The sequence below is a fragment of the Cheilinus undulatus genome, linkage group 12 (genome assembly GCF_018320785.1).
Source record: "Cheilinus undulatus linkage group 12, ASM1832078v1, whole genome shotgun sequence".
In the NCBI taxonomy this organism is placed as follows: Eukaryota; Metazoa; Chordata; class Actinopteri; order Labriformes; family Labridae; genus Cheilinus; species Cheilinus undulatus.
The window spans coordinates 7,998,810-8,024,584 of NC_054876.1; the positions used below are offsets into that span (position 1 = coordinate 7,998,810).

At 40.0% G+C, this 25,775-nt stretch overlaps 1 protein-coding gene across 1 annotated transcript; it reads left to right on the forward strand.

Moving 5' to 3' along the window:
* Positions 1 to 12,633: 12,633 nt before the first annotated feature.
* LOC121519121 (neutrophil collagenase) lies at positions 12,634 to 25,439 on the forward strand. Its single transcript, XM_041801914.1, has 10 exons — positions 12,634 to 12,776; positions 13,144 to 13,292; positions 13,937 to 14,062; positions 15,760 to 15,762; positions 15,898 to 16,059; positions 18,494 to 18,623; positions 21,148 to 21,284; positions 21,352 to 21,511; positions 21,980 to 22,080; positions 24,821 to 25,439. The coding sequence occupies exons 1-10, from the start codon at positions 12,634 to 12,636 to the stop codon at positions 24,958 to 24,960; spliced, it is 1,251 nt and encodes a 416-aa protein (XP_041657848.1). The 3' UTR covers positions 24,961 to 25,439.
* Positions 25,440 to 25,775: the final 336 nt, after the last annotated feature.

Here is a 25,775-nt window from a genome sequence, read left to right on the forward strand (position 1 = left end):
TTTTCCTCCTCAAACAGTTCAGGTGTCAGGCATTTAAAGTTTTATTGTTCTCTGTTTTCAGGACACATTAAGACAGGCAGTCTTGATTCTGGCACATCACCTTCACCACAGAGTTTCTTTATCCCACTGATCTGCCATCAGAATCACAAGAGCTAACTTTGACTAAATTACCCCTCAAAACACTGTAAACACTGCAGGGCAAAACTGCTGTTTATTAGGTATCAAGTCATCAATCTTTGGTTAAAATGCTTTCACTCATCAGACCACATCAGTGCTTTAGTGAACGGATTAATTTTCTCTACATTATTGCTCTTTTATTAGATAATTGCCTCATTGTGCGGGGTTATTACTGAGAAAGAATGAAAGGATGCAGAACAATAAATCATCTGTATTTTTCATGCTGAGGCCCCAAAGACAGTAAAGATAAAGACTGTGATTAGAGCCAGTCTGTGGAAGAAAACACAGCGTACCCATCTCACTTTTAACCCTTCAATTATCCCCTCTGTAAAACAACACGGGTCGCTCCTTATCTTTGAAACATCACTCTAATCCATTGTTGAGCCATGGTTATACAAACCCCAGTTTTAAAATAGTTGGGACACTAAAATATGAATAAAACAGAGAACAGTGTTTTGCAAAGCCATTTTAATTCAAATCCAATTGAAAACAGTACAAAGACAATATATTTAATGTGTAAACTGAGAAACTTTGATTTCTTTCTATTGTACACACTGATTTCAATGTCTGCAACAAATTCCAAAAAAGTTGGGACAGGAAAATCGTGTCTTATCTCTTTCTAACAACACTGTGAGCAGCTATACATTTTTTTCAGATAACTTGTCTGGAATGGCCATTGAAGTTTAAATCATTCAAAATGGAAGGAGAATTCACTTTGAGATTTTCAGGACTTCTCATGGACAATTAGGGAAATTTATGTCAGTTTTAGGGGGGAATATGCCAAGATTTTTCTTTTTTAGATTTTTTAAAAACTGTATCTGTAATTTGGGGAAATTTGATTTGAATTTTAGGGGGAATTTACTTTTACTTTTTTATTTATTTTTTTTTTAAGAAATGCATGAAAGTTCTTTTTGGTACTTGGATTGGGAATTTTTTTGAGGTGTCGTTTGAAATATCCAAGAATTTTCAGGAAAATTCCAAGGGTCCCAAGGGTCCAGTGTTTGGGGGATTTTTCTGTTGTTTTTATGAACTTTGGGAATGTGTGTACATTTTTGGGGAATTTAAAGAGAAATGATCAGGAATTCACATGGATTTGGGGGAAAATTTTATTGGAATGTTGAGGGTTTAAAATGAAGTTTAGCCAAAGCATTTCAGAAATATTTGGGGAAAATGATGATGTTTTTCATGGGATACTTATACTCAAGAACTTAAAGAGAATTTTTATTTATGTAAGGAATCAGTGTGGATATTGGAAAGGAAAATTTTATAAAATCTCATTCAAAAATGAACAAAAGCTCCAGTCTCAGGAGGTTAAGTTACTCAACACTGTGTGGTTTCTGGTTTTCTTTTTATGAAACAATGTGCATTTTCAATGGGAGACAGGTCCGGACTTCACAAAGGCCATTCTGCATTCTATCATTGTGAAGCCATGATGTTGTCATTTCTTCAGAATGTGTTTTGGCATTGTCTTGCTGAAATAAAGACACTAATGGAAGAAACATTGTCTGGATGGAAGCATTTGTTTCTCCAAAACCTGTACTTCTCAGTACTAATGGTGCCATCCCAGATGTGCAACTAACCCGTGCAATGGGCACTAATACACCCCCACGCTGTCACAGCTCGATTTTGAACTAGAAAATCTGGATGGTCCATTTCCTCTTTAGCCTTCAGCCAGGGCACATCAGGTATGGGAGCAAATGTCTGAGCGGCACTTCAGCTCATCAACCTTGGTCCTATCCTGCAGCCTCCTGATGAACCATGCAAAGGCCTGCACCAGGCCCAAGCCCCATCTCTCCAAGTATCCTCCCAGCTGATCCCTTCAAGATGCACATGGTTGCCATGGGAGGCCTGGTTTAACCCACCAGGTCCTGGTCCAATATGCATACCTACTTACTGAAACGAGTGCCTTCCAGGCTGCAAGCAGGCCTCTATCGAGTTCCAGTAAATGCTCAGTAAAGCTGTCTATTGTAGACCTCTTAGGCATAGAACCCGGCTGTTCAGGCTACAAGTGTTGAGGAAAACTATGTATAATAAACATGCCTTTAAAGGACAACATGATGTGCCATTTAGAAAACAGATCATGTGGGACATTAGTTATGAGCTGTTATTCAAATACTATTATAATTTTAGAGAAAGACACAAAGACAGACGCATCTTACTTTGTGCCTAGATTCACCACCCAGGCAAAACATTCTCCAGCTTTTCTGTGAACATGAACACAACGATGCTGCCAGAGTTTAAACTTGGACTCTTCTGTCCAAAGTACCTTCTACCAGTCTTCAGCAGTCCAGTTTTTGTGCTCCCTGGCAAATCTGAGGCATTTCTGGATGTTTGCAGGTCTCAATAATGGCTACTTAGCAGCTATTCTTCCCTTTAAGCCTCATTCTGGAGACTTTCTCAGACTCTAATCTAGAAGCATTCATCTTTACCTGGAGGTCAGAATAGGTCTACCTTCTGTCTCTAGTACTTCAAATCTTGAGGTGTCTAACATCTGCTTTAGTTATCTTTCCTTTTCTTCCTCTTCCTTGGTTCATTTTGTAAGTACCAGTCTGGGCTGTTGACTCCAGGGCATACCACACTGTAAGAACACTTTCTGTCATTCCCTGTTTGTCTCAGTACGGACTCTTTCATTTTCAGAGAGCTCTCCACGTTTTACCATTTTGAACAGGAATGAGGAATTTCTAAGTTAGGTCATCTTTTATACCCATATTTTAGCCAGTGCACTGGGCTTCTCTGAAAAGTCAGAAATTAATCAAACCTTACATTTAACCACTAAAACACATTTTTCTGTTCAGGTATGACAGTAAATAACTTTAATTTAACGTCCTAATCAAAAGATAACAATGTGCTTTACTACCTTTTCAGTTTTTGTGTAAAACAGTAAATTTGAACACTCATAGATAACAATAACAATTATTTTTTTGTCATTGCAGTTAAAGAGCTTCTACAAACTAATGTCTTAACCATTAAAGAAATACAAGAGATGGTTTTGGTAATTACCAATGCTGTTAATTTAGAGCAGCTGTGGCATGAGCCTTACTTTGGGTGGTGGTGTAATAAATTTGTTAAGCACTGTAAGTTCGAAGAAAATCCCTTAAAAGCATTTTTGAAATTCGGCATTTGAAAAGTGACAAAGACAGCAAGGATGAACATTTGAACATTTCTTCCTGGTGTTAGAGTAGAAATTTTGTGTCTCATAAAAGCAATTATATAAAAGTGAGTTTTAAGGAGTGATTTAAAAGATGTTACTGAATCTATTAACCTTATCTTCTCAGGCAGGTCGTTCCAAAGTCGAGGGGCCCTGATAGCAAAGGCCCTGTCTCCTTTAGGTTTGAGTCTCGACTTTGGAACGACCAGGAGCCCCCCCCGCCCAAGGATCTAAGGCTGTGTGAAGGCTCATAAGGGGTTAGCATCTCAGTAATATAACCTGGGGCGAAACCCCTGAAAGCTTTAAAAGTAATCAGTAAAATCTTAAAATCGATTCTAAAAGTGACAGGAAGCCAGTGGAGGGAAGTGAGGATAGGTGTGATGTGATGCCATCTGTTAAAACCAGTTAAAAGCCTAGCTGCTGTGTTCTGGACCAGTTGGAGGCGGGACAGGGATTATCTGGAGATGCCAGAGAGAAGGGAGTTACAGTAGTCTAAGCGGGAGAACATGAGGGCGTGTATGATTTTTTTAAGATCAGCAGGGGTATAGTTATAACTAGTTTGCATTTCCACAGACACCCATACCCTAACTTGGTGGGTGGGTATTAAAAGGCTGATGGAATATGGGAACAGTCATGTTTTGAGTCATAACGGTATGTTAATAAGTGGATATAAGTAGTCTATAATTTATACAACACAATATAAAATTTGCAAGCTGTACCTTGAGAGTTTGTCACATTGAAAACAACCCAAAGGTTTAGGTGGTGTTAAATCAAACTAGATCAAGTAAGAAAACCTGGGTGCAGCCTGAAGGTTTACAAACATGTTCAGTAACCACAGAGCGATCTTTTCCAAGGTTACCAAACAGAGAATCAACTGATCTAAAGCTTCATATTCAAAAAACTTTAACATTAAATCACTTTCATATCCATCATGGAAAAACCTAACCTGACACACCAGATGGATTTGTTTCACACATCCATCTGGTAAACCTCTCATAGACAGCGTTTGGGAAAGGGCAGAAAAAAAAAACTTGAAGGGTGACTGGATGAATGTTCTGTCACATCTTTACGGGCCAATCAGGGCAACAAAACACGTGACGAAGCAGCTACCGAGGCGCGCCGCTACCGAGCAGTAAACTCCATATAGAACTACATAACCATGGGGACTGTAGACATGTCAGTGCACATTTTTTTTTTGTTTTTGAATAGAAAATAAGTCACTGCTGTTCTTTGTTCTTCTTTTAATGAAAAAATGTTGTCAAGTTCTGATAAAAATGGCGCTTTAGCAGCATCCACGTTAATGTCTTCCGCCATAATTGCACCAGCCTCTTGTTGCTGCTAGTTTACGTCACGACTCTGCCGCACCCGAAAATGCTGCCCCTCGTCTCTGATTGGTCCTGTCACTCTCTTACCAGGCCCAAACGGTTCAGATGGGAGCTTTGCAAGATGGATTCGCCAGTGAGAAACAAGGAAATGGGTGAATCCATCTGCTTTGCAAGGTTAGAATCATTATATATCTATTTCGAGTCCAAATATCCCTAATTCAAGTAGATATCAAGTCTAGATTTCTCGTTTTCACCCGCTCCTCACTGAGCAGACTTCTTTGTTTTATTTTGCAGCCCGGCTGAGCAGTCTTGTCGCACGCTGACATGAAATCAGTGCAAACCCTATTGTTGTGTGCGTAGCTCCACCTTTTTGTGAAGAATAGGCAAGATTGTCTCTATGGAAGGGAGCCAAAAAAGCTGAACATACGGATCGTTTTTTTTTGGGGGGGCCCTTTCCAACTTTTGTTACACAGAAACACAAAAAAATGCCTAAACCGTGCCGTACTGAACTGAACCTGAAGCTATCACCTTTGAGTTACGACTTCCATCATATGATCAGTTCATCCTCAAGTCAGAGTAGACCTTTAATCCAAGTTTGAAGACAATTCCTCAAAGCCTTTAGATATCACCTTCACAGAATCATACAGATAGTAAGGGTTAAACATGACTGAAAGACCTTGGCCTTTGACCTATGACCTCTAACACCAACCAGTTCAACTCTGACTTAATTAGGAAATTTACTTGAAGTGTGAAGTAAATCTTGAGATATTTTGTTGACAGGAATGGGCGGCCAGAAAACTACCAGGCTATTGCCCAAGAGGAGTTATAAAACCCACAATGGAATATGATTACCCTGTCGTCTCAGCACTCAACAACACCTATAAGTAACATGAATAATTGCAGCACAGGGCTGTATGCAATATGGATCAGTGCAATATAGGGATATGTGCAATATAAATTGGTGCAATAAAGGGGTAGGTCCAGTTGGACTCAGTGCAATACGAGGGTATGTGCAATACAGATATAAAATCTGGCTCATCTAATGTGTTATTGTTGTCTGTTTGTACTAACATGATCCTGTTGTCAGTTTTTGTCCTTGTTCGCGGTTGTGTTCTGTCTGTAAATAGTATTTGTATATGTTTTATTTCTTATATCAACCCACCAGGGGGTCTGCAGATGGAAATCAGCCTTGGGCTACATTCTGGCATATTTACATTTTTTTATAAAGTGTTCATTGATATGTATTGTTCCCCCTTTAATAAATAAATAAATAAAGTGCTTTTGTTTCTTCTTAACAGTTGTTCTTTGCTAAGAACAATCCATATATGAGAAAGCATTGGTATATGAGGGTTTAAAGAGCAGACTTCTACATAAGAATGTTTATAATGAGGTCCTTTGTCCACATGGAGGCTGGGGCAGCTCCAGATTATGGAGGTTTCTTTAGGTTTGCACTGTTGACCAAAATGCTTTAACATATAAAGCACAGCCAAATATGTCTGAGAGAAGTTTGAGCTCGTCTGTAAATAAGGGTCCTGGTGTTTCTTTGAAGACCCTGCTGTGCATGGAGCCACCTCGCTGTTCTTGTCGGGACAGGAGCTCTTGACATAATTAACAGGTGGTCCTTTCTGCAGCTCTGTGTACAGCTAGAGTTTATCTGCACAGCTCAGCCAGTCTGACTCGCTGGGACTCCTGCCAGTCAAACATGAGGATGCTCTGGATCACTCTTCTCTCTCTTATGATGCCCGGCCAGACTCCTGTCATGGCCTTTCCTCTCCGCAGCCCAGACCTGCCTGCAGCACGCCACCCTGGACCGCCTGAAGCTGAGCAGAAGTTTGCAGAGGTATGTTACCACTTTGTGGATGGATTTAACCCAGAACAGCTAGATTTACATGCTCTGTGATGACTAGTCTGACCTGAGAGTAGATTTGTGAGGGAATTGCTGAGACGTGTTTGTTAAGGTAATTGCTAGATTTCCTTAAAACCCTCTTAAATAGCCTCCCACTGATATGATCTGTGAGCATGTTTGCAGAAAACTGGCTCTGGAGACGCTTTAGAAGTTTATGCAAACGTAAAATAGTTTGCAACATTTTTATTTATTTCCATTATAATATCCTTATTTATTCATCTAACTGTATCCAGATGGATGTATTTCCTTGCAAACCCACTGTAACTTCTTCACTCACCGGTTGCTGTTTGGTAGCTCTGAGCTGTTTTTAATTTCACTCTTATCTCAGCAGAGATCAACCTTTAATCATTTTACTGCCATAAAAACACAACTTTGATTTCTTGTAAAGATAAGCCATCTTTTGTACTTATATCTAATTAATGTCTGAATACTCGACCTCCACTGGAGCAGATGTATTGATAGTGATTGTTTATGAGCTCTCTCTCTGATCATCTGCCACCTGGCTTCAGTTTCAGAGTGATGAAACTCCTCTGGGAGAAGTAACAGCAGGAGACGAGACATCTCGGCAGGCTGAGTTATCTTCTGCTATCATGTCATAAAGTCAGGAGATAACAGCAGACAAAATGTGAGAGCAGCCACACACAGAGAGTTAGAAACATCAAGTGATGCAGATTTTTTTTTAAAGGCTTATCAATCGTGTTTTAATGTCTGATGTTTATTTTAAAAATGCTTGTAAATCACTAGATTTTTGTATGGTGTATGTGGATTTAAATATTAAAGATTTACAGTTAAATGAGCTTCAAATCCATCTGAAGCTCCACACCATGTGAGGATTTGATGGAGAATCCTGAGATATTCAGTGCATTCAGACCACCTTCAATTTTTTTCAGTTTTGTTGTGTTGCAGCCTGATGCTACAGTTGAAAATATTTTTTTCTCTCTTTGATCTACTCTCATCATGACAAAGTGAAAACAGAATTTTTGAATTTTTTTTTTGCAAATTTATGAAAAAGAAAAACTGAAATATCACACTGACAGAAGTGTTCAGACCAGGGGTGCCCAAACCCGTCTTGGATCAGGACCAGAATTGCTCCAGTGAGACATCCTGAGGGTCAGACTATTTTTAGCAACATCAGCAGCAATCAGCTGCTGGAGTATTTATACAGATAAATTATCCAATATTAGATGCTTTACCCATTCAGGTGGCTTTCATACTAGGGGCCCGATCCCAGAACTGTATGCTCTTGAGCCTAAAGTCTTGTTCGTTGTGGTCAGTGTGAATACAAATGAACCAGACCCAGGCACCAGGTCCATCCGGGGAGATGTCTCGGGCACAAGTCTAGTGGATTCTAGCACAGTTCCGATGAGATGTGTATGCAACTCCACTTGGATACAGGACAGAGTTATATCTATACAACATCATTGTAAAAACTAAACTTCTTTCCCCTGCATGGGAGTTTGTTCACATTTTTTCTCAATAAAATCATCAGAATCAAGTCAATTAATGGTTTGTTATGACTCACCTTAAGGATGAACACAAGTTGGAGCCAGTGACATGAGATGCAAAGGGAACATAAAAGTCTCCTCTCACCTCAAGAACTGTTGAATCGGTGAGCCCATTTAATCCTCTGAGCTGCACGTAGCAGTGTTAATTTTGACAGCTATTTTTGATGTTAATCTTAGTTTTATTCTTTAAATGAAATGTCTTTTAGTTTTAGTCTCATTTTAGTCATTTCTATCCTTTTTAGTGTTAGTTTAGTTTTCGTCGATGAAAACTCAAAACATTTTAGTCTAGTTTTAGTCCATAAAAACTCCTCACATTTTAGTCTTCACTTTTAGTCAAAGCATTTATTTTCTGGCCCAAATTTGGTACCAAATCATGGTAGTGTGTTCCCTGCACTCTGCCAGACCTGGGGTCCCTGCTCTCTACAGCTGAGAGGCAGAATAGCTACAGCTAAATTGTTTTTTGACAGATTTACCGACAGTGGAGAAATATCACGGATTTTGAATGTCTGACAAAAACTACATTACATTTTAGTCTAGTTTTAGTCGTCTTGATGAAAACTAAACTCAGTTTTTGTCATTCCAGATCTGTTCTTGTTAGTCTTAGTCTAGTTCTTGTCATAGAAAAACGGGCTGTTGACAAACTTTTTTAGTGATAGTTTTAGTCGATGAAATTAACACTGGTATGTAGATGTGTAGTTAGAAGGATGGTGGCAGGATAGACTTTTTAGCCAGGCTAAAAAATAAACAGTCTCTGCTCAGATCATGACCTGAGTGGTTGCCATGGTAATTTCTTCTTCTTTCTCCTCCTACATACCAGCTACATGCATATCACCACCTGCTGTATCACACTGAGTACATACGCTAGTGCGCCCGGGCATGGATCAATGTTGCTAGTGTGAGAGCAAGCCAGCGGGCGGGAGTGGGAGGAATCCCAACCGTTTGAATCAGCCGGGCCTAATGTGAAAGCAACATTAAAGAGAGTGGCTTATTTACACGCACAAAATGTTAATAAGCTACTTTAGACATATGATTTACTGGCAAGTTATTTAAGCAAGTCAGACAAAAATATCATGCTGTCCTTGTATCATATGACCATTTTATTCAAATTTTAACGATTTTGGTGCACTGATGGTAAATTTACAAGTGTGGATAGTGCCTTTACAGATGTGTAAGTTGCCCACGCCATAGACACTAATGCAACCTCGTACCATCAGAGATGCAGACTTCTGAACTGTGTGCTGATAAGCTGGAAGATCCCGCTCCTGGTACTCTTCAGGACATGGCGCCTGTGGTTTCCAAAAAGAATGCCAATTTTTGATTCATCTGACCACAGAACAGTTTTCCATTTTGCCTCAGTCAATTTTAAATTGGCTTTGGTCTAGAGATGATGGCAGCGTTTCTGAAGCACATTCAAATATGGCTTCTTCTTTGCTTGAACTTGCATTTGTGGATGGTTAGGTGAACTGTGTCGACAGACAATGATTTCTGGAAGTCTTCCTGAGCCCATGCAGTGATTTCTAGCACAGAATCATGCCTGTTTTTAATGCAGAGCCACCTGAAGATCTGAATATCATGAGGATCCAATAGTGACCTTTGGTCTTGTCCCTTGCTTACAGAGGTTCCTCCAGATTCTCTGAATCATTTAATGATATCATGTACTGATGGTGGGGTATTTAAAGTCTTTGCAAATTCAGGAAATTATTCTGTAATTGTTCCACAACTTTTGATCATAGTTTGTACAGAACCTCTGCTTATCCTTACTCCTGACATAATCTGCCCCTCTAAAATGCTCCTTTCATACCCAGTCATGTTACTGAGCTGTTGTCAATTAACCTAATTAGCTACAAACTGCGCCTCCAGCTGTTTTCCATTAGTACAACTTACTTTTCCAGCCTTTTGTTGTCCTGTCCCTACTTTTTTGAGATGTGTTGTTGCCATCAAATGCAAAATGAGCTAATATTTTTTATGGTGATTTGACAATCATTTCATTTACATTTTACACAGCGTCCCAACTTTTTTAAAATTGGGGTTGCAATATAAGGACCATGCTGACTAAAACCCAGATAAGTGTAAAATGTAAGAAGCAGCAGATCTTTCTTTTATAAGCCAGACTTGATGTAGCAATGATCCCATCTTCCTTCATATGTTGGACTCTTAATCATTTAATTATCAAACTTCCAGAGCCACTGTTGCCGTGGCGATAAGGTGCAGTTTTTTCGTTCATGCTGGGATGTTGATAGATAAACATGCCCTACTTGGCAAAACCATCCCCTGCAAATTGTTCGAGCTGCAGTAATCCTCAGAGTCAGGGGGCTGCTGCATCTTTACTGCTTTGGTAGCTGTTGTCAACACCTACAATTACATGAGAGAGCTGATGTTTCTCAAACTGTTATTAAAGGTTTAAAAAATGTACGGAATGTTTACTGTAACGACTGTAAGACACGAAAGGCAACGTTTATCCAAACAGCACCCATAAAACACAAAGAAATCACTCTGGTACACATAATAAAAGCACACTTAGTAGAGGATTAAGGAAAGAAAGGGGAGTAGATGAAGGATTTTGTCAAAGTCAACCCTAAACAAGCATGATAGAAACGAACAAGAATACTAATAAAGAGATCAATTCATAATCTGTGCTGTTTGGGGTCGGGGGGCCTGGAGCTGATTCCAGCTGTTTCTGCGTAGAGGCGGGTACATCCTGGACAGATATAGAGACAATCATTCACACTCATATTTGTACCCACGGGCGATGTCGAGCCACCAGTTCATATATCCAGCACGTCTTTGGATGGTGGGAGAAAACCAGAGTTTTTGTAGAGAACCCAAAAATGCACAATGAGAACATGAAACTCCACACAGATAGACCCTGTCCAGATTTAAAAGGGAGGCCAATCGATGCGTCCCCATGCAGCCACAAGACAAACTGGTTTGCAGGGTTCTTAGAGTATATTTCAGTTGTTTGAGACATCAGAGGAGGATGCTTTTTCTTCACAATCAGTTTAGACTCTGGAGACAAGCGTTGGTAACCTGATAAGTCAGATGTATTATTTCACATATCCATGGCATGTGACTTAACACAAAAGGTAAGGAAACGTGCATTTGGTAAATGGTGGTGAGCTGAGTATGTGAATTTGCCAAATCTTCTCTGCCAATGCCAACAGCTTTTTCTGTCATTGAATCTTGTTTGGTGGTGTTTGGTGGATTTGATGATTGAAGTCTGAAGAAACAAGACATATTGTTAATTTAACAATCTATTCATTTAACAAACAGGAGCCTCAGTAGACGAACCATACACAGCCACAACAGCCTGACCCATTGTCCTCATGCTGGTCAACACCATGGAATCCCATTCTTCAACCAGCATTTGTTGCAAATCAGCCAGTGTGATTGTGTTGGCACAAACAGCACAACCAAGCTGATCTGATGAGTGATCAACGGGGTGGAGGTCAGGCCTATGAACAAGGAGACTGGCTGCGTGCAGTCTGTTCCTGATTGTCTGGGCATAGAGCCATCAGCCATAATGTCCTGCAAACCTTGACTGCAAATCTGTAGAAGTCTACACTTCAACAAGTGCTGACAGGGTTAGGGAACAGTCTTCTTGGGGTGTCATCTTCTTGGATCTTGTTTCAGCCCGAAGCTTTTGAGATGGATCCACCTGGTGACGGACATAAATTGACTGGTGCAAAGCTGAAAGGCAGTTAGCTTCCCTTGAAAGTCGTAGCTCATAACCATATTTTATCTAACTGGATAATTCTTTCTTTTCACCAAGGGAAGCCATCCTTAACTGGTTTTCCAGGTATGTGTGAAGCTAATTAGGTCACCTATGGTCATCAACTCTGGGTAATGACCAAAAGAATAAGATTGTGGGATCAAGCAGATGAAATGAGATTCCTAAGGAAGGTGTTTCCTTTACATTTTAGCTGAAGGCCCTTTGACATCCAGATTGGTCTGAAAGTAAAGCCGCTGCTCCTTTGTCTAGAAAAGAGCCAGTTGAGGTGGCTCTGGCATCTGATCAGCATGCTTCCTTGTGGAGGTGTTCCGGGCGTGTCCAACTGGGAGGAGACCCCAGGAGACCCAGGACTTGCTTGAGGGATTACATAATTCATCTGGCCTGGGAATGCCTCAGAATCCCCCAGGAAGAGTTGGAAAATGTTGCTGGGGAGAGGGAGGTCAGGGTGGACATGATTAGCCTGCTGCAACCCCGACCGGACACCAGATAAGCGGAAGAAAATGTGATGGATAGATGGCTCTATTTACTCACTATAAAATGATAGAGGGGAAGATTACAACAGTAGTATATGAATCGCCTGAACTGTTACACATTAAGTTTTTTAATGACATCAGTCTGAACTGAAACTGGAGAAGCCTGGGGGAAAACACCACTGCACAGCAGCTTGGAATTCATTTATTTTGTTATCAGTTGGCTGCTGTAAATTTTGCATGTTTTGTCGTTTAAAGGAATACCTCAGACACTTCTACGGCTACAAGCCAAAGTCAGAGAGACAGAAGAGAGCTGCAGACAAACATCTGGATGGTGATTGGATGACTGACCTCTGTGATAAGGTCAGAGAGATGCAGCGCTTCTTTGGTCTGCCTCCGAGCGGAGAGCTGACCAACGAGACTCTGGCGGTGATGAGGAGGCCGCGTTGCGGTCTGTCAGACGTGGAACGGTTTGAGGAGACGATTCGCTGGAAGAAGAACACTCTGAGCTACAGGTGAGAGATGATCACAAAGAGGGGCAGTAAAAATTGTGCTGATGGGACTTGAAGGAAAAGCAAACATGTTGCATCAGGTTAAATCACAGGCTGTGACACGGTGAACCGTCACATTATGCCTTTAGGCAGAGATTTGCTTTGTGCTGGATGCTGACAGATGCACAACATTGTGTCCACAATAACAAAACTTACACATTAATGTTTAGCAGCTGTCGTTTTCACTATGTGCACCATCGTAAACCTGACATAGAAGACTTTTTAAAGACTTAAAAACTGGTTCATGTTCAGATGACTATTTAGACCCGTGGGCAGATTTGTTTTGCATAAATTGAATCAAGTTAAAAGTTTCTATCTTTGTTCCTCCTAGGATTGCTGGCTTTAACTCCCCCATACCAAACTCTAAGGTTCACAAAGTGTTCAGAGCAGCCTGGAAGATCTGGTCTAATGTTGCTCCCATAAAATTCAGGAAGAGGAGCAGGAAAGAGGCGGACATCGTCATTTCATTCCACAATGGAGGTGAGCTCCAGAGACAACAGGAGTCTCTTTAATATGTCTGGGTTGAGAATGCTAAAATTGCACTTGCATTGAAAATAATTCAGATTTATTAATCTGCAACCACACATACTACATTGCCAAAAGTATTCACTCACCCATCCAAATAGTTGAAATATGGCGTTCCAATCACTTCCATGGTCACAGGTGTATAAAATCAAGCACCTAGGCATGCAGACTGTTTCTACAAACATTTGTGAAAGAATGGGTCGCTCTCGGGAACTCAGTCAATTCCAGCATGGTACTGTGATAGGATGCCATCTGTGCAACAAGTCCAATGGTGAAATTTCCTTGCTCCTAAATATTCTATTCAGTGGTATTATAACAAAGTGGAAGTGACTGGGAACGACAGCAACTCAGCCATGAAGTGGTAGGCCATGTAAAATGACGGAGTGAGGTCAGTGAATGCTGAGGTCATAGTGCACAGAGGTCGTCAACTTTCTGCAGAGTCAATCGCTACAGACCTCCAAACTTCAGGCCCTGTTTTCTTCGTATTAAATGTTTATAACGAATCCCCAGATCCCCACGATCGAAATTCTTTAAACAGTGACTGTAGTGAATGTAGTGTACTCTATAAAGGATAAAAAAAATGTGCTGTCTTACTGCAGATCATAAGGACGGTTCACCTTTTGATGGTAAAGGAGGAATCCTGGCTCACGCCTTTCTGCCGGGCTATGGTATTGGAGGAGACGTTCACTTTGACGCTGATGAAGAGTGGAGCTTTAACTCGACAGGTAACAGAGTTAATCTTTGACTGTTGATTTGAGTTCACTTACAGATACAGTATTTAGAGAAACAAGCTGATCACCCAAGACTCAGGAAGCTTTCACACCTGGATCGTTTGGAGAGAATAAAACATCCTCTCTTGGCCCTGGTTCATTTACACAAACATCAGTCTCTGTTTCAGATGAGGTGGATTAGAAGAGGCATCCTGATCAGATGCCTGAACCACCTAAACTAGCTCATTTGACGCGAAGGAACAGCGGCTCTCCTTCAAGATCCTTCCGGATGTCTGAGCTCAGCCTATCTCTAAGACTGAGCCCAGCCACCCTCCTGAGGAATCTCATTTCTAACCAGTAATCTTGTTCTTTTGGTCATTACCCAGAGTTCATGTCCATAGGTGAGGGCTGGGACAAAGATTGACCAGTAAATCGAGAGTTTTGCCTTCCAGCTCGGCTCTCTCTTCACCGTGACAGTACGGTACAACGTCTGCAATGTGGCAGCTGCTGCACTGATCCATCTGTCGATCTTGTGACCCCTTCTACCTTCACTTGTGAACAAGACCCCGAGGTACTTGAACTTCTTCACTTGGGGCAAAAACACTCTCCCCACCCGGAGGGAACGACCCACCGCTTCCCAGCAGAGAAACATGGCCTTGGACTTGGAGGTGCTGACCCTCATCCCGACCACTTCGCACTCAACCACAAACCATCCAATTGCCTGCTGGAGGTACCCGGCTGAAGAGGTCAACAGAACTACATCATCTGCAAAAAGCAGAGATGGAATTCTGAGATCACCCAACGAAAAACTCTCCTGTCTCTGGCTGATCCTGTCCATGAAAATCACAAACAGAATCAGGACAAGGGGCAGCCCTGGAGGAGGCCAACACACACCAGGGAGCATGTCCGACTTTGTGCCTAGGATGGGGACACAACTCTCCCTTTGGTTACACAGGGCTTGCCTCAGCGGCCCCCGAACCCCATATTCCCACAGCACTCCCCACATTACCCCCCATGGGCCACGGTTGTAAGCCTTCTCAAAATCAACAAAACACATGTAGACTGGATGTGCAAACTCCCATGTCCCCTCAAGAAGCCCTGCAAGGGTAAAGAGTTGGTCCACTGTCCCATGGCACCATTTCAAAGGGAAATAAACAGGCTTTTCAGCAGTATAAGATTTGTTGCCAAGAAGAACTGTTACAACAAAGAAATAATCAACCAAACACAAATTTCCTTAATTTTTTTTCAGCCAGTTGTATGCTACTCTTCTCTTACCAGACCTGTCCATTTTTTGAGTAATATTTCATGATTAATTGCATCAAAGGCTTTTTTTAAGTTAATGAATGCCTCCTGTGCATAGTTTTTATTATTTATACTGGTTGTTAACTCCTCTTCTAGTTCTGTAAATGCCATTAATGTTGATCTGAAATCATATGTTCATTAGCTTTAAGCCGTCCCTTAGCAGAGGCTGTCACTGCTGTGGATTAAATCTGCATGCAGGAGGAAATGGCAAGTCTGTATGTGTACAAAAGACTGCAGAAACATCTTTCTCAAACTCAGTGTGGACATAACTTAAAAATGAAACATTTCAGTGCTGAAACTCTACATTTTTATTTCCCAGAACAGTTATACAATCATCTTAGTCAACTATAAGTTATGTAAGAACAAGCTGTTTCTCAGGATATCCTGCAACATTACTGTCTTTGGGCAAGGTAGTCAAGTTATGTCAAATAACAGCACCACTGTCCCAATGCCTGATTTTAAAGTAAAGACAAAAAGCATGTCTCCCTGATTGTTATATAAACCCTTCTGTGCCATAACCCTCCACACATCTTGTTTTCCTGCTCCAGGTTTTAACTTGTTGGCTGTAGCTGTTCATGAATTTGGCCACGCACTCGGCCTGCCCCACTCCTCTGACCCTGGAGCCATCATGTACCCTGCATACAACTTTGCTCCCACTCATGAACTCCAGCTCTCGTTCCGTGACGTCAAAGATGTCCAACACATGTACGGTGAGTTTTAGATTTCAAAGCGTAATTCCACTATTGACAAATCTAACAGCAAATCCGTGGGCACTGCCATCTTGCAGTAGCCGCCATATCCGTGTTGCTGACTTCAGTGTCTGTTGTTGCCTGCTGACTGTGACAGTAGCATGGAAAGTTGGAAAAAAAAAGCGTTAGACATCTGTGGCTTAAGGAACCTCAATCAGAAAAACTTCATGTTATTTACATTTCACTTATTAGGTTCTGTTTACAAGAACAACCTGAGTCAGGAACACTTTCGTCATTCATTTTACCATTTATTGCAAGATGGATGTACAGTTTTACCTAGCAGAGGAGGCTCTGCTCAAAAGATGCACCTTGGGTAATCAAGCAGCATGCTTTGACTTTCCAGGGAGCACATGGCTAGAAACCTCCATATGGATCTACATTTATGACAATATGTACTGAATACAATACAGTTAGCTCAAATGCAATTAATCCATAGTAACATGATTCTGAATATGAGGGTGCAACAAGCTTTATGCTATGAAGGAGAAGGCTGGGGTGGAGGAGGTTAAGCTTTGGCAGCAATAGCAGCATGGTGCATCAGCTTTAACGCAAGCCAGGATTAGTGAGAAGTATGTCATATTTAAACACACAGAAAGAGCTGTGATTGGCTGTGGGAGCTGGGAAGATGATTAAGATCAGCTGGCCGTCAGCTGATCACAGCTGGTCGTTTGACTACTGTGTCCTGCATGAACTAATGCCAGCCTTCATTTGTAATGTTCAGTACAAATTTATTTGACTCACTGGTTAGCTTAGTAGTTTTCTTAGCTGAAGGCATTATGATTTTGTTCTGTATGTTTGTTTGTTTGTTTTATTATTTTTAGAGCCAAAGCACCAAACTCAGAGAGCGGATCCTTTCAAAATGCAAGGGATTGTCATTCGTTGTATTATTTCTGCAAAAGAAAAGATCATTTGGAGGCTTTAACGTGCCCCAAAACTCACCAAAACCTTCCAGAAAATTGTTCCCCAGTGGAAATTTACATATTTTAGTGGTTTAATCCAAGTCCATTGTGCAGGGATCCCACAGGGGCCCAAAATGGGAGATAGGGGACTGACTAATAAAAACAGGCATGGAAATTGGTACACATATGCACCAGCTAAAATGTAAAGGAAACACATCATAAACAACGTTTGGTCAATATTTGGTCAAACTTGGCTGTTTTTGCCCAGTGGGCAGGTTACACATTTTTTCGTACTCTGACGAGGGATTTTATTGGATTGACTCCAATATTTTGGTTTTTTTTTTTTGTTTTTTTTTTTGTTTTTTTTTGCACAAACTATACAAGTTGGAGTTCAGAAGTTATTAAAGCTTGAGTTTTCACAATAGGGTTGGGCCTTTACAAGGGGCCAAAGCTGGAGCACTTTTTCCTACTTTTCTGCAGTTCTAAACACAATAATGTCTTATACTGTAACTCTACAGTGCTTATGCCAATCATCACAACTTTCACAGGGATTATCACACATTTATCTTGTGTCCACTCATGCATCAATATCATTACTTTGTCAGAGTGCCCCCTCCTGGCAATTGCACATTTCTTGGTTCAATTTTCCCATATATAATTTAATCATTCAGCCCCGACAGACCATGCAACCTGGGGTTATAATTTTGAGTCTGCGTATGGATCACCATGACAGGAACAAAAAAGCCTCATAGACCCATATCTAATTCCCAACAGGATGTCCACCAGCTTTCTCTCAGTTTCAAAATAAGGCATTTTTTGGTGATGCCAAATGACTTAACCATTTCGTAACTTTTGTTCATATTCTTCGACAGTTTCTGGCAAGACAACAGTATCACACTGAGCATGCTCACATGCAAACATCTCATCATAGTGCCACCTACTGGCAACAGGAAGTGACAAAATGTCAGTTTGTTCATTCCTCTTACTCTGTTGAACTTATAGAGTTAAAAAATGGAAACAAAGGCCACAATATCTGTCCACAACAGTGACATTTTTCATTGAAGAACACCTCATTAGCGATGGCAAGAATTTCAGTATCCTGCCATTGCACAGGAAGTTGCCATAACTCTCTACACATTCAAATGTTAGTTTTGTGGTTTTGCTGTAGCGCCACCTACTGGAAGAAGCCAGTAAAACCTCTAACATAAAACATTCAATCTTGAATGTTAGGTGATTTTTCATTCCAACCCTGATATCTTCTACATACCAGCCACCTAATGCTGATGAACAGTACTTCCTTATATACAAAGTAGAACATAGTCATCATTCAGAGCTTCATGACAGTCCATTGAGGATCAATGTGGTATCTCTGCTGTGCTTTGTCACACTGTATGGGTCGCGAACACTGTACCAGGGATGAGAGGGCCCTTCAGTGCTGCCTGCAGCCCTAGTTATTATTATTTGATAACTATCTTGTTTGTCTATGTGTCATGCAGGAGTCAGTCCCAAATTTGCTTCGTTATTCTCCAAAAAACCTCCTCCAAGAACACCAGGCAAATGTGATCCAGATTTATCGTTTGATGCAGTGACAGAGCTTCAACAGGAAGTCCTCTTCTTTAAAGACAGGTATGTAACCGTCCCAGTACAGGTTTGTCTATGGCATGAAGGGTCACACACAGACTGTTCTCTGAAAGGCTGTACAATGAAATGAAACTACTGGCCAATATGCTCCTTACTGTACTCAAGCACTGTAAACTTCCACGGTCATGGCAAAGATGAAAGTGGTGTACATGACGTATAATGAGTAGATGTTCCTCATAAAAATATTCCAAACAACAGCTGAGTGTTGGAGAGCACATCTAAACAAAGTGAATCAAAACAGGCCACAACGTGAGTAAAGTTACTGCCATGATGTCAGTTTATTATGCTGAATTTGTGAAACCATGCTTCTTGTAAACTGTGTTTGTCACATTATGACAGAATAACGTACTTAGTGGAGGTTGTCTTGCTCATGTGTGTCGGCACCAAAAATCAGTCATTGATTGATGGTTAAATGAGCATTCAGTTTCACAAACAGAGTTCTGTCTAAAGCCTCTTTCTTACAACTGACGAAGTGTTAAAGTGATGAGAGCTGAGAAGAGATACGTCTGATTTCTGCTCTCAAGAGATCACTGCAGTCCTCCACTGATCCGGGCTTTATGGCAGAGTGTAGTGTTGTAGTACTCGAGAACGGTTTTGGTCCTGAGACCGGTCTCACAACCACATTTTAAATGTCTTGGTTTTGAGTCTGACTCGAGAGCAATTTTACTCTGTCTTGTCCTGGTCTGGGACTGGTCTGACTCAAGATTTTCCATCAAGACCGGAGGAGACCAGGACAGATCTGCTATTCTTCGACTTCATTAATGTGATTATAAGGAGAAACACTCGCTCAAACAACAAATAGCTACACCTGCAAAAACTCAGACATCAGTCCATCTTATTTCTAGTCAGAAATACCTCTGAAAACTTACTTTAGACCTCATTCACCTGACAAATCTAGGTAAACATTTCATTTTAAGAAATAAATAATAATTCCTGACTTGTCAGTGGCTTTTAAATACATACAAGGATTTATTTTTTATAAGGAGTTAGTTGAACAAAGTTGTTAAGATTTGAGATTTTTGCATGTTGTGCTTTGAAAGAGTTGCAGACACCTTGATTGTATCAGTCTAATTTATGAAAAAGAAAACTAAATTTGAAGAGATAATGATCTTTAACTGTTCAATCTTGTCTGTTTTTTTTTTTTTTTTTTTTTTCAATTGACTTTTATGGTCTTGGGCTTGTCCTGGTCTCAGCATGACTCTTGACTCAGTCTCGACCCCGAAGTCTTGGTCTTGTCATGGTCTTGTTGAACTCTGGTCTCGGGCAGGTCTTGGTCTCGGATAATGTGGTCTTGAGTACAACACTAGCAGAGTGGCTAGACAGAAGCATCTCCTTAGTGCAAAACATATGAAAAACCACTTTGAGTGTTATGTAGAGTTTGTTGCGAACTTCGAGTGGGTAAATAATTCTCTTGAATGCTTATTTAATCATTAATTCTCAATCCAAGACAGATTTTTGGAGCAGACACATGAGCAAGATAATATCTTCTACGTACGTCATCCTGTCATAATGTCACAAACTCAGTTTACAATAAGAACTTTAAGGCCTATTTTGACTCATTTTTTTTAAATGCACTCCAGCACTGTTGTTGTTTGGAATATTTTTTTTTTTTTGAGGAACTCTTTTCATCTGTGCCATGACCAAGGAAGTTTACAGTGAGGTTGCAGTGATGGTTGTCCTCCTGGAACTTTGTCCCATCTCCACACAGGATCTCTGGAGCTCAGTCAGACTGGCCATCAGGTTCTTGGTCACCTCTCTTACTAAGACACTTTTCCCTCCAATTGTTAGAGTTGACCAGCCCTTGGAAGAGTCCTGGTTGTTCCAAACCTATTTGGAGAATTACGGAGGCCACTGTGCTCTTGAGAACCAACATACATTTTTAAAGCCTTCCACAGATTTGTGCCTTGCAACTATCCTGTCTCTGAGCTCTGCTCAGCTCCTTTGACCTCATGGCTTGGTTTTGGCTCTGATATGCATTGTCAGCTGTGAGGCCTTCTATAGAGAGGTGTTCCTTTCCAAATCATATCCCATCAGTTTAATTTACTATGGGTGGACTCCAATCAAGGTGTAGACACATCTCAGCAAAGACTGAGAGAAATGGGAGAAACCTGGGCTAAATTTGCTGTGTTGTTGCAAAGGGTCTGAGTGCCTATGTCGTGTGATATTTCAGGTTTTTTATTTTTAATGAATGTGCAAAAAGATCTAAAATTCAGTTTTACTGTAGCATCAAGCTGCAACATAACAAAACTGAAAAAAGTGAGGGCCTCTGAATACTTTCTTAATGCATTGTGATTTTTAGAATCTGGAAATTAAAGAAAGCACCAAGAGTAATGCTCTCTAGCATTATTTGCAGCAGCAGTTTTGGTTTTTTGTGTATGCTGCCAACACAGGTTTTGTTATTTGTTGAGCAAAGTAATCCATACAAAGATTGGGCTTCTCACCCCTACCCTCTCAGGTTTACTGAGTCAAGGTAACAGGAGTTAAAGCAACAAAAAATGTGCTTTTTCAGATTTATGTGGCGTAAGCATCCGAAATTTGACGAGACCAGCATCACCCTCATCAGCAGTCTGTGGCCGGACAGTGTGCCTTCTTACCTGGATGCTGTTTATGAGAACATTGGCAGGAACTTCATAGTGTTCTTCAAAGGTAAGAGCTTTAATTAAAGGGAAAGCTAAATGGATGTAAATGTAACGCAGAAGTGTTTCTGTTTCAGGTCAGCAGTACTGGATCCTGAGGCAGCTTAAACTTGAGGAGGGATTTCCAAGAAACATCTCTGACTTTGGCTTCCCTTCTACAATAAAATCCTTAGATGCAGCTCTTCACTTCAGAAATGAGCGCTATACTGTTTTCTTCACTGGACACCAGTGTTGGAGGTTTGTTAGATCCAGTTATTACACATTTTTTCTCTTACTCTTACGTCAAGCTTAAAGGCTGTGGAAAGTACCTGCATGCTGATTCAGATTTCTTTCTTAACAAAAAACAAAACTAAAATGTCAGTCTGCTGTTATAAATGCTTTAATATAAAAATCACTTCCACATTAAACATGTGTAAAGTCCAGTTTCCCATGGCCCATTGTGAAACATTCAGAAAAAATGCAAAACAGATTTACACAGCACATTTCCCCTTTTTGTGTCTGTCATCATTTTTTGACGCAACGCTGTATTTCAAATTTCCTATGTGAGTAAATGGGATTTGTTTTCACCAGCCTTCTCATCTGATGTGGGTTTTTAGCCAAATCATCAGGATGACTTTGCTGTTTTTCCCACGTTTTACATGCATTATAACCTTTTGGGGGGAAACAATGAATATTAATTCATCATGATTACTCTCTGTTTTAAAGGTACAACGAGCTGGAGAAGACCATGGAGGGCTCACCGATGCTGGTAGAGGATCAGTGGCCCGGTGTGCCAACTCCTGTAGATGCAGCTGTCTTCTATGAAGGTGGTTACACATTCTTTCTTTTCTGCTTAAGACTTTGCAAAAGATGTCACAAAACTCACTCAAAGAATAAGTTTTCCTCTTATTAAACACATAACTAAGCAAAATAAAGACTTTTATGTTTCTAAAGATGATCCTGGGAGATTTTCCTGGGGTTATAAGAGTCACCAGATCAGCTTAGAAAAACATCAGGGCTGATCCAATTTCACATCACAAAGTATTAAACACCAGTCTGAGTTTAAAAAAAAAAAAAACAGCTTTTTATCCATCCATTTAATTATTAATCAGTACATAATCAATACATCTCTTTATCCACTAATCCATCCATCCATTTATACACTAATCCGTTGGTTCCCAACCTGGGATCTGGGAGATCTGAGGGGGAAGGGAGGCTTTGGTTGCTTTGAGGCTGCCAAAATTAGATTTGCAAATATTGACTAAAACCATGATAAAACAGTTAATAAGTAGTTTATACTGAGGTATTTTAATAAGAAAAGCATGCATAGGCCTTTTTAGGGGTTTAACAGTGAAACAGTTCCAATCTATGTTGACTAGGGGTGTGACGAGACGCTTATCTCACGAGACAAGACAAGACTTAGGCCCATGAGACACGAGATGAGATTTTACACCTTTTTTTAATTTTGGAAAAAATTGCATGGGTGGAGGATATCTCTTTTGTACAACTGAAAGTGACAATTGCAAAGCATTCAGGTCTATTCAAAAATGTTTAAACTAACTCCTGTTGTACTGAATAGGCTATCAATGCTTCCAAAAAGTATGTTTTGTCTAACTTGACTCAAACTGTATATTTTAATGTTCTTCAGATCAAACCTTTCATTTTAACAGTCTACAAAATCATTAATTTACTACACTATGTACTCATCGCTACAATTACAATAACTATATTTAATATGATATTTAATTTTAAATAATAAAAGCATTTAGATTATTTTCTAAGAACTTAAAGCCCTGTTTACAGTCTGAAATATAGAGAGCTGCATCAGTAAAATCAAACTATTTCTCATCCTCTTTAGATACATCCATATTTACAACACTCAAAAGAAATATTTCTGTCAGTAACATGTTTGCTGTAGTTTAGAGAAATAGATTATTTTGTCGTTTTGTGCACTTTTTTTCTCATATCAGCTTTGACAGTGTTGGACACGACGCACAGATTCGTCAGATGTGTGTGTATTGGTGAGTGAGTGTATGTCTCTGCTCTGTTTGCGGTCAGACAACCAGGGCGCGTTTATCTGGAGCAAGAACTTCGCTTTTTGGAGCTAACAGTGGATTCTATGGCGCTCTAACAGAGTTTGTTTTGCTAAGTTTACTGCATCTACTCATGTTAAGCTTCTGATTGATGACACAGGCAGCCAACAGCTGATGGACGTGTGACTGACAGACGGTGAGACGAGGAGACATGACGATGCAGCAACTCAAAGTTACAAAGTCACAGATAGTGGCACTATCTTCGGTCCATTTGTGGGGGGCTGCAAGGAAAAATGGTTGGGAAACACTGCACTAATCCATCCACCAACCCAGGCATCCATCCATCTTTTCATCCATCCAATTATTAATCAATATATCATTTTTTATTGATCCATCTGCCCCCCTTCCACTATCTACTGTATTTATCCACTAATCCACGGGTCATCAGTTAAAATTCTTTGAGGTCCATTTTGACAAAATTGTCTTAAGCAACAGTCTGCAGTATAAATTCATCTAACCTGTCCAGTTCATAAAAAAAACTAAAAACAATATTTTCATGAACTGGGATAATACTGTTATAATAGAACAATACTTGTAAAATTTTAATCCATCAAACCAATAAATAATCAATCCATCCATCCACCCATCATCTTATAAATAATCAATACCTCTATCAATCCATCCATCCATTCATCCATCCAGCCAGCCAGTCAGCCATTATTAACAGGATTGTCCATTCATCCATCATCTTATAAATAATCAATACCCCTATCAATCCATCTATCTATCTATCTATCTATCTATCTATCTATCTATCTATCTATCCAGCCAACCATTACTAATTAAATTGTCCATCCATCCATCATCTAAAAAAAAATCCATCCATTCGTTCATCTACTAATCCATCCATCCATCCATCCAATAAATAGTTAATCAATTCATCCACCCATCACCTAATAAATAACTGATACCTCCATCAATCAATTTATCCATTATCAGTTTAGTTATCCATCCATCTATTCTGTCCATCTATCTGAACATCCATCCATCCATCTGTACATCCATTATTTATTAAATTCCTCATCCGTCTATTCATCCATCACTGTAATTGTCATTCAGTACATCTTTTTGTCTATCTTTCTGTCCATCATCCATCTTTCATCCACCCATCCATCCATCCATCGACCAATCAGTCCATCATCTCATAGCATATTTGAGTGTGCATTACATTCTTCATTTTTTCAGTTATAAATATATATTTTTTCAGTTATGTATTGTTATGTTGTAAGCTGCATTCCCAGGTTAAGTTGAAACATTAAACTATTTTAGATTTTTAACATGGATGTAAGTTAATCTATAACTAAAGTGGTACAATCCTACAGTTGTCACAGACATCATGACCATTGTTAATGATCATTTAGAATAGTTTAATTCTCACATGTTCTGTCATTATCTCTTGGAGATTTACTCAAGATCTAACACCACCATTACGTGCATTTTATCTAAAACTATTATCTATCTTCTTTCCAAACAGAATTTGTGCACTTCTTCGTGGGAAACATTCACTACAAATTTGATCCAAACTCTAAACGTGTCGTCTCCACTGGACCGCTCAACAACGAGCTGGACTGCAGGGCAACTGAGGACAATGAAATCCTGCCTGACAGGAGATAAGTCACAAAGTCAGCCTCTGTGTTGACCGATGATGAAATTACTTCTGCTTTTTATGCTTTTTGCATACAACAAGAGTTACAAAACTGTAACAGTAATAACCACAATGTACCTAATAATTTGGGAGTGGATGAATAACAGAGAAGTGTCTGGCAGTGTTACATAACTGTAAAAACATACTGTTACCATCACGCTTGTTCCTTTTTGGACCAAAGATTATTTCAGGTGTGTTTTTGTTGTGATGTTTGTTTGTATATAAAGTTGATGTTGTTTTTAATGTATCATATTTTTGGTTGTGCTTTTTTAAAAGGACTTTTTGTTAAAAACACAGCATGTAAATTCAGCCTCCATGGGGCTTTTAATCAAAAAGATAAAAAAGATGATGATTAGAGACGTACTGTTTGGCTCTGCCCACCGCCACTGCTCAATTTTAATTAAGAAGTCTTTTCAATAAAAACTACTCTTTAGATCATATTTTTTTGTTTAATGCATGAATTTCAAATCATGAGGGAGGAAAGCTGCTAAAAGTGGCCTTCCTGGTTCATGCTGCAAGCTTCTTAAAAAATATTCTGGAATAGATCAGAGCATCAAGAAAGAAGTGCACTTTTAGCAGCTTTTCTCCCTCATCTGATTCATCTATAGCAGTGGTTCCCAAACTTTTCCTGTGTGGCCCCCCTTTTGTTACATGTTTTCTCTTAACCAAAACTTTGTCTTGGCTGCTTTTATGGTTGCACTCCGCTATGGATCGTAAAACATTTGGCATATGCTGTTCTCCTTGACCATCTGTTGCTCACGGTGGTAGTAGAGGAGCAGAAGAC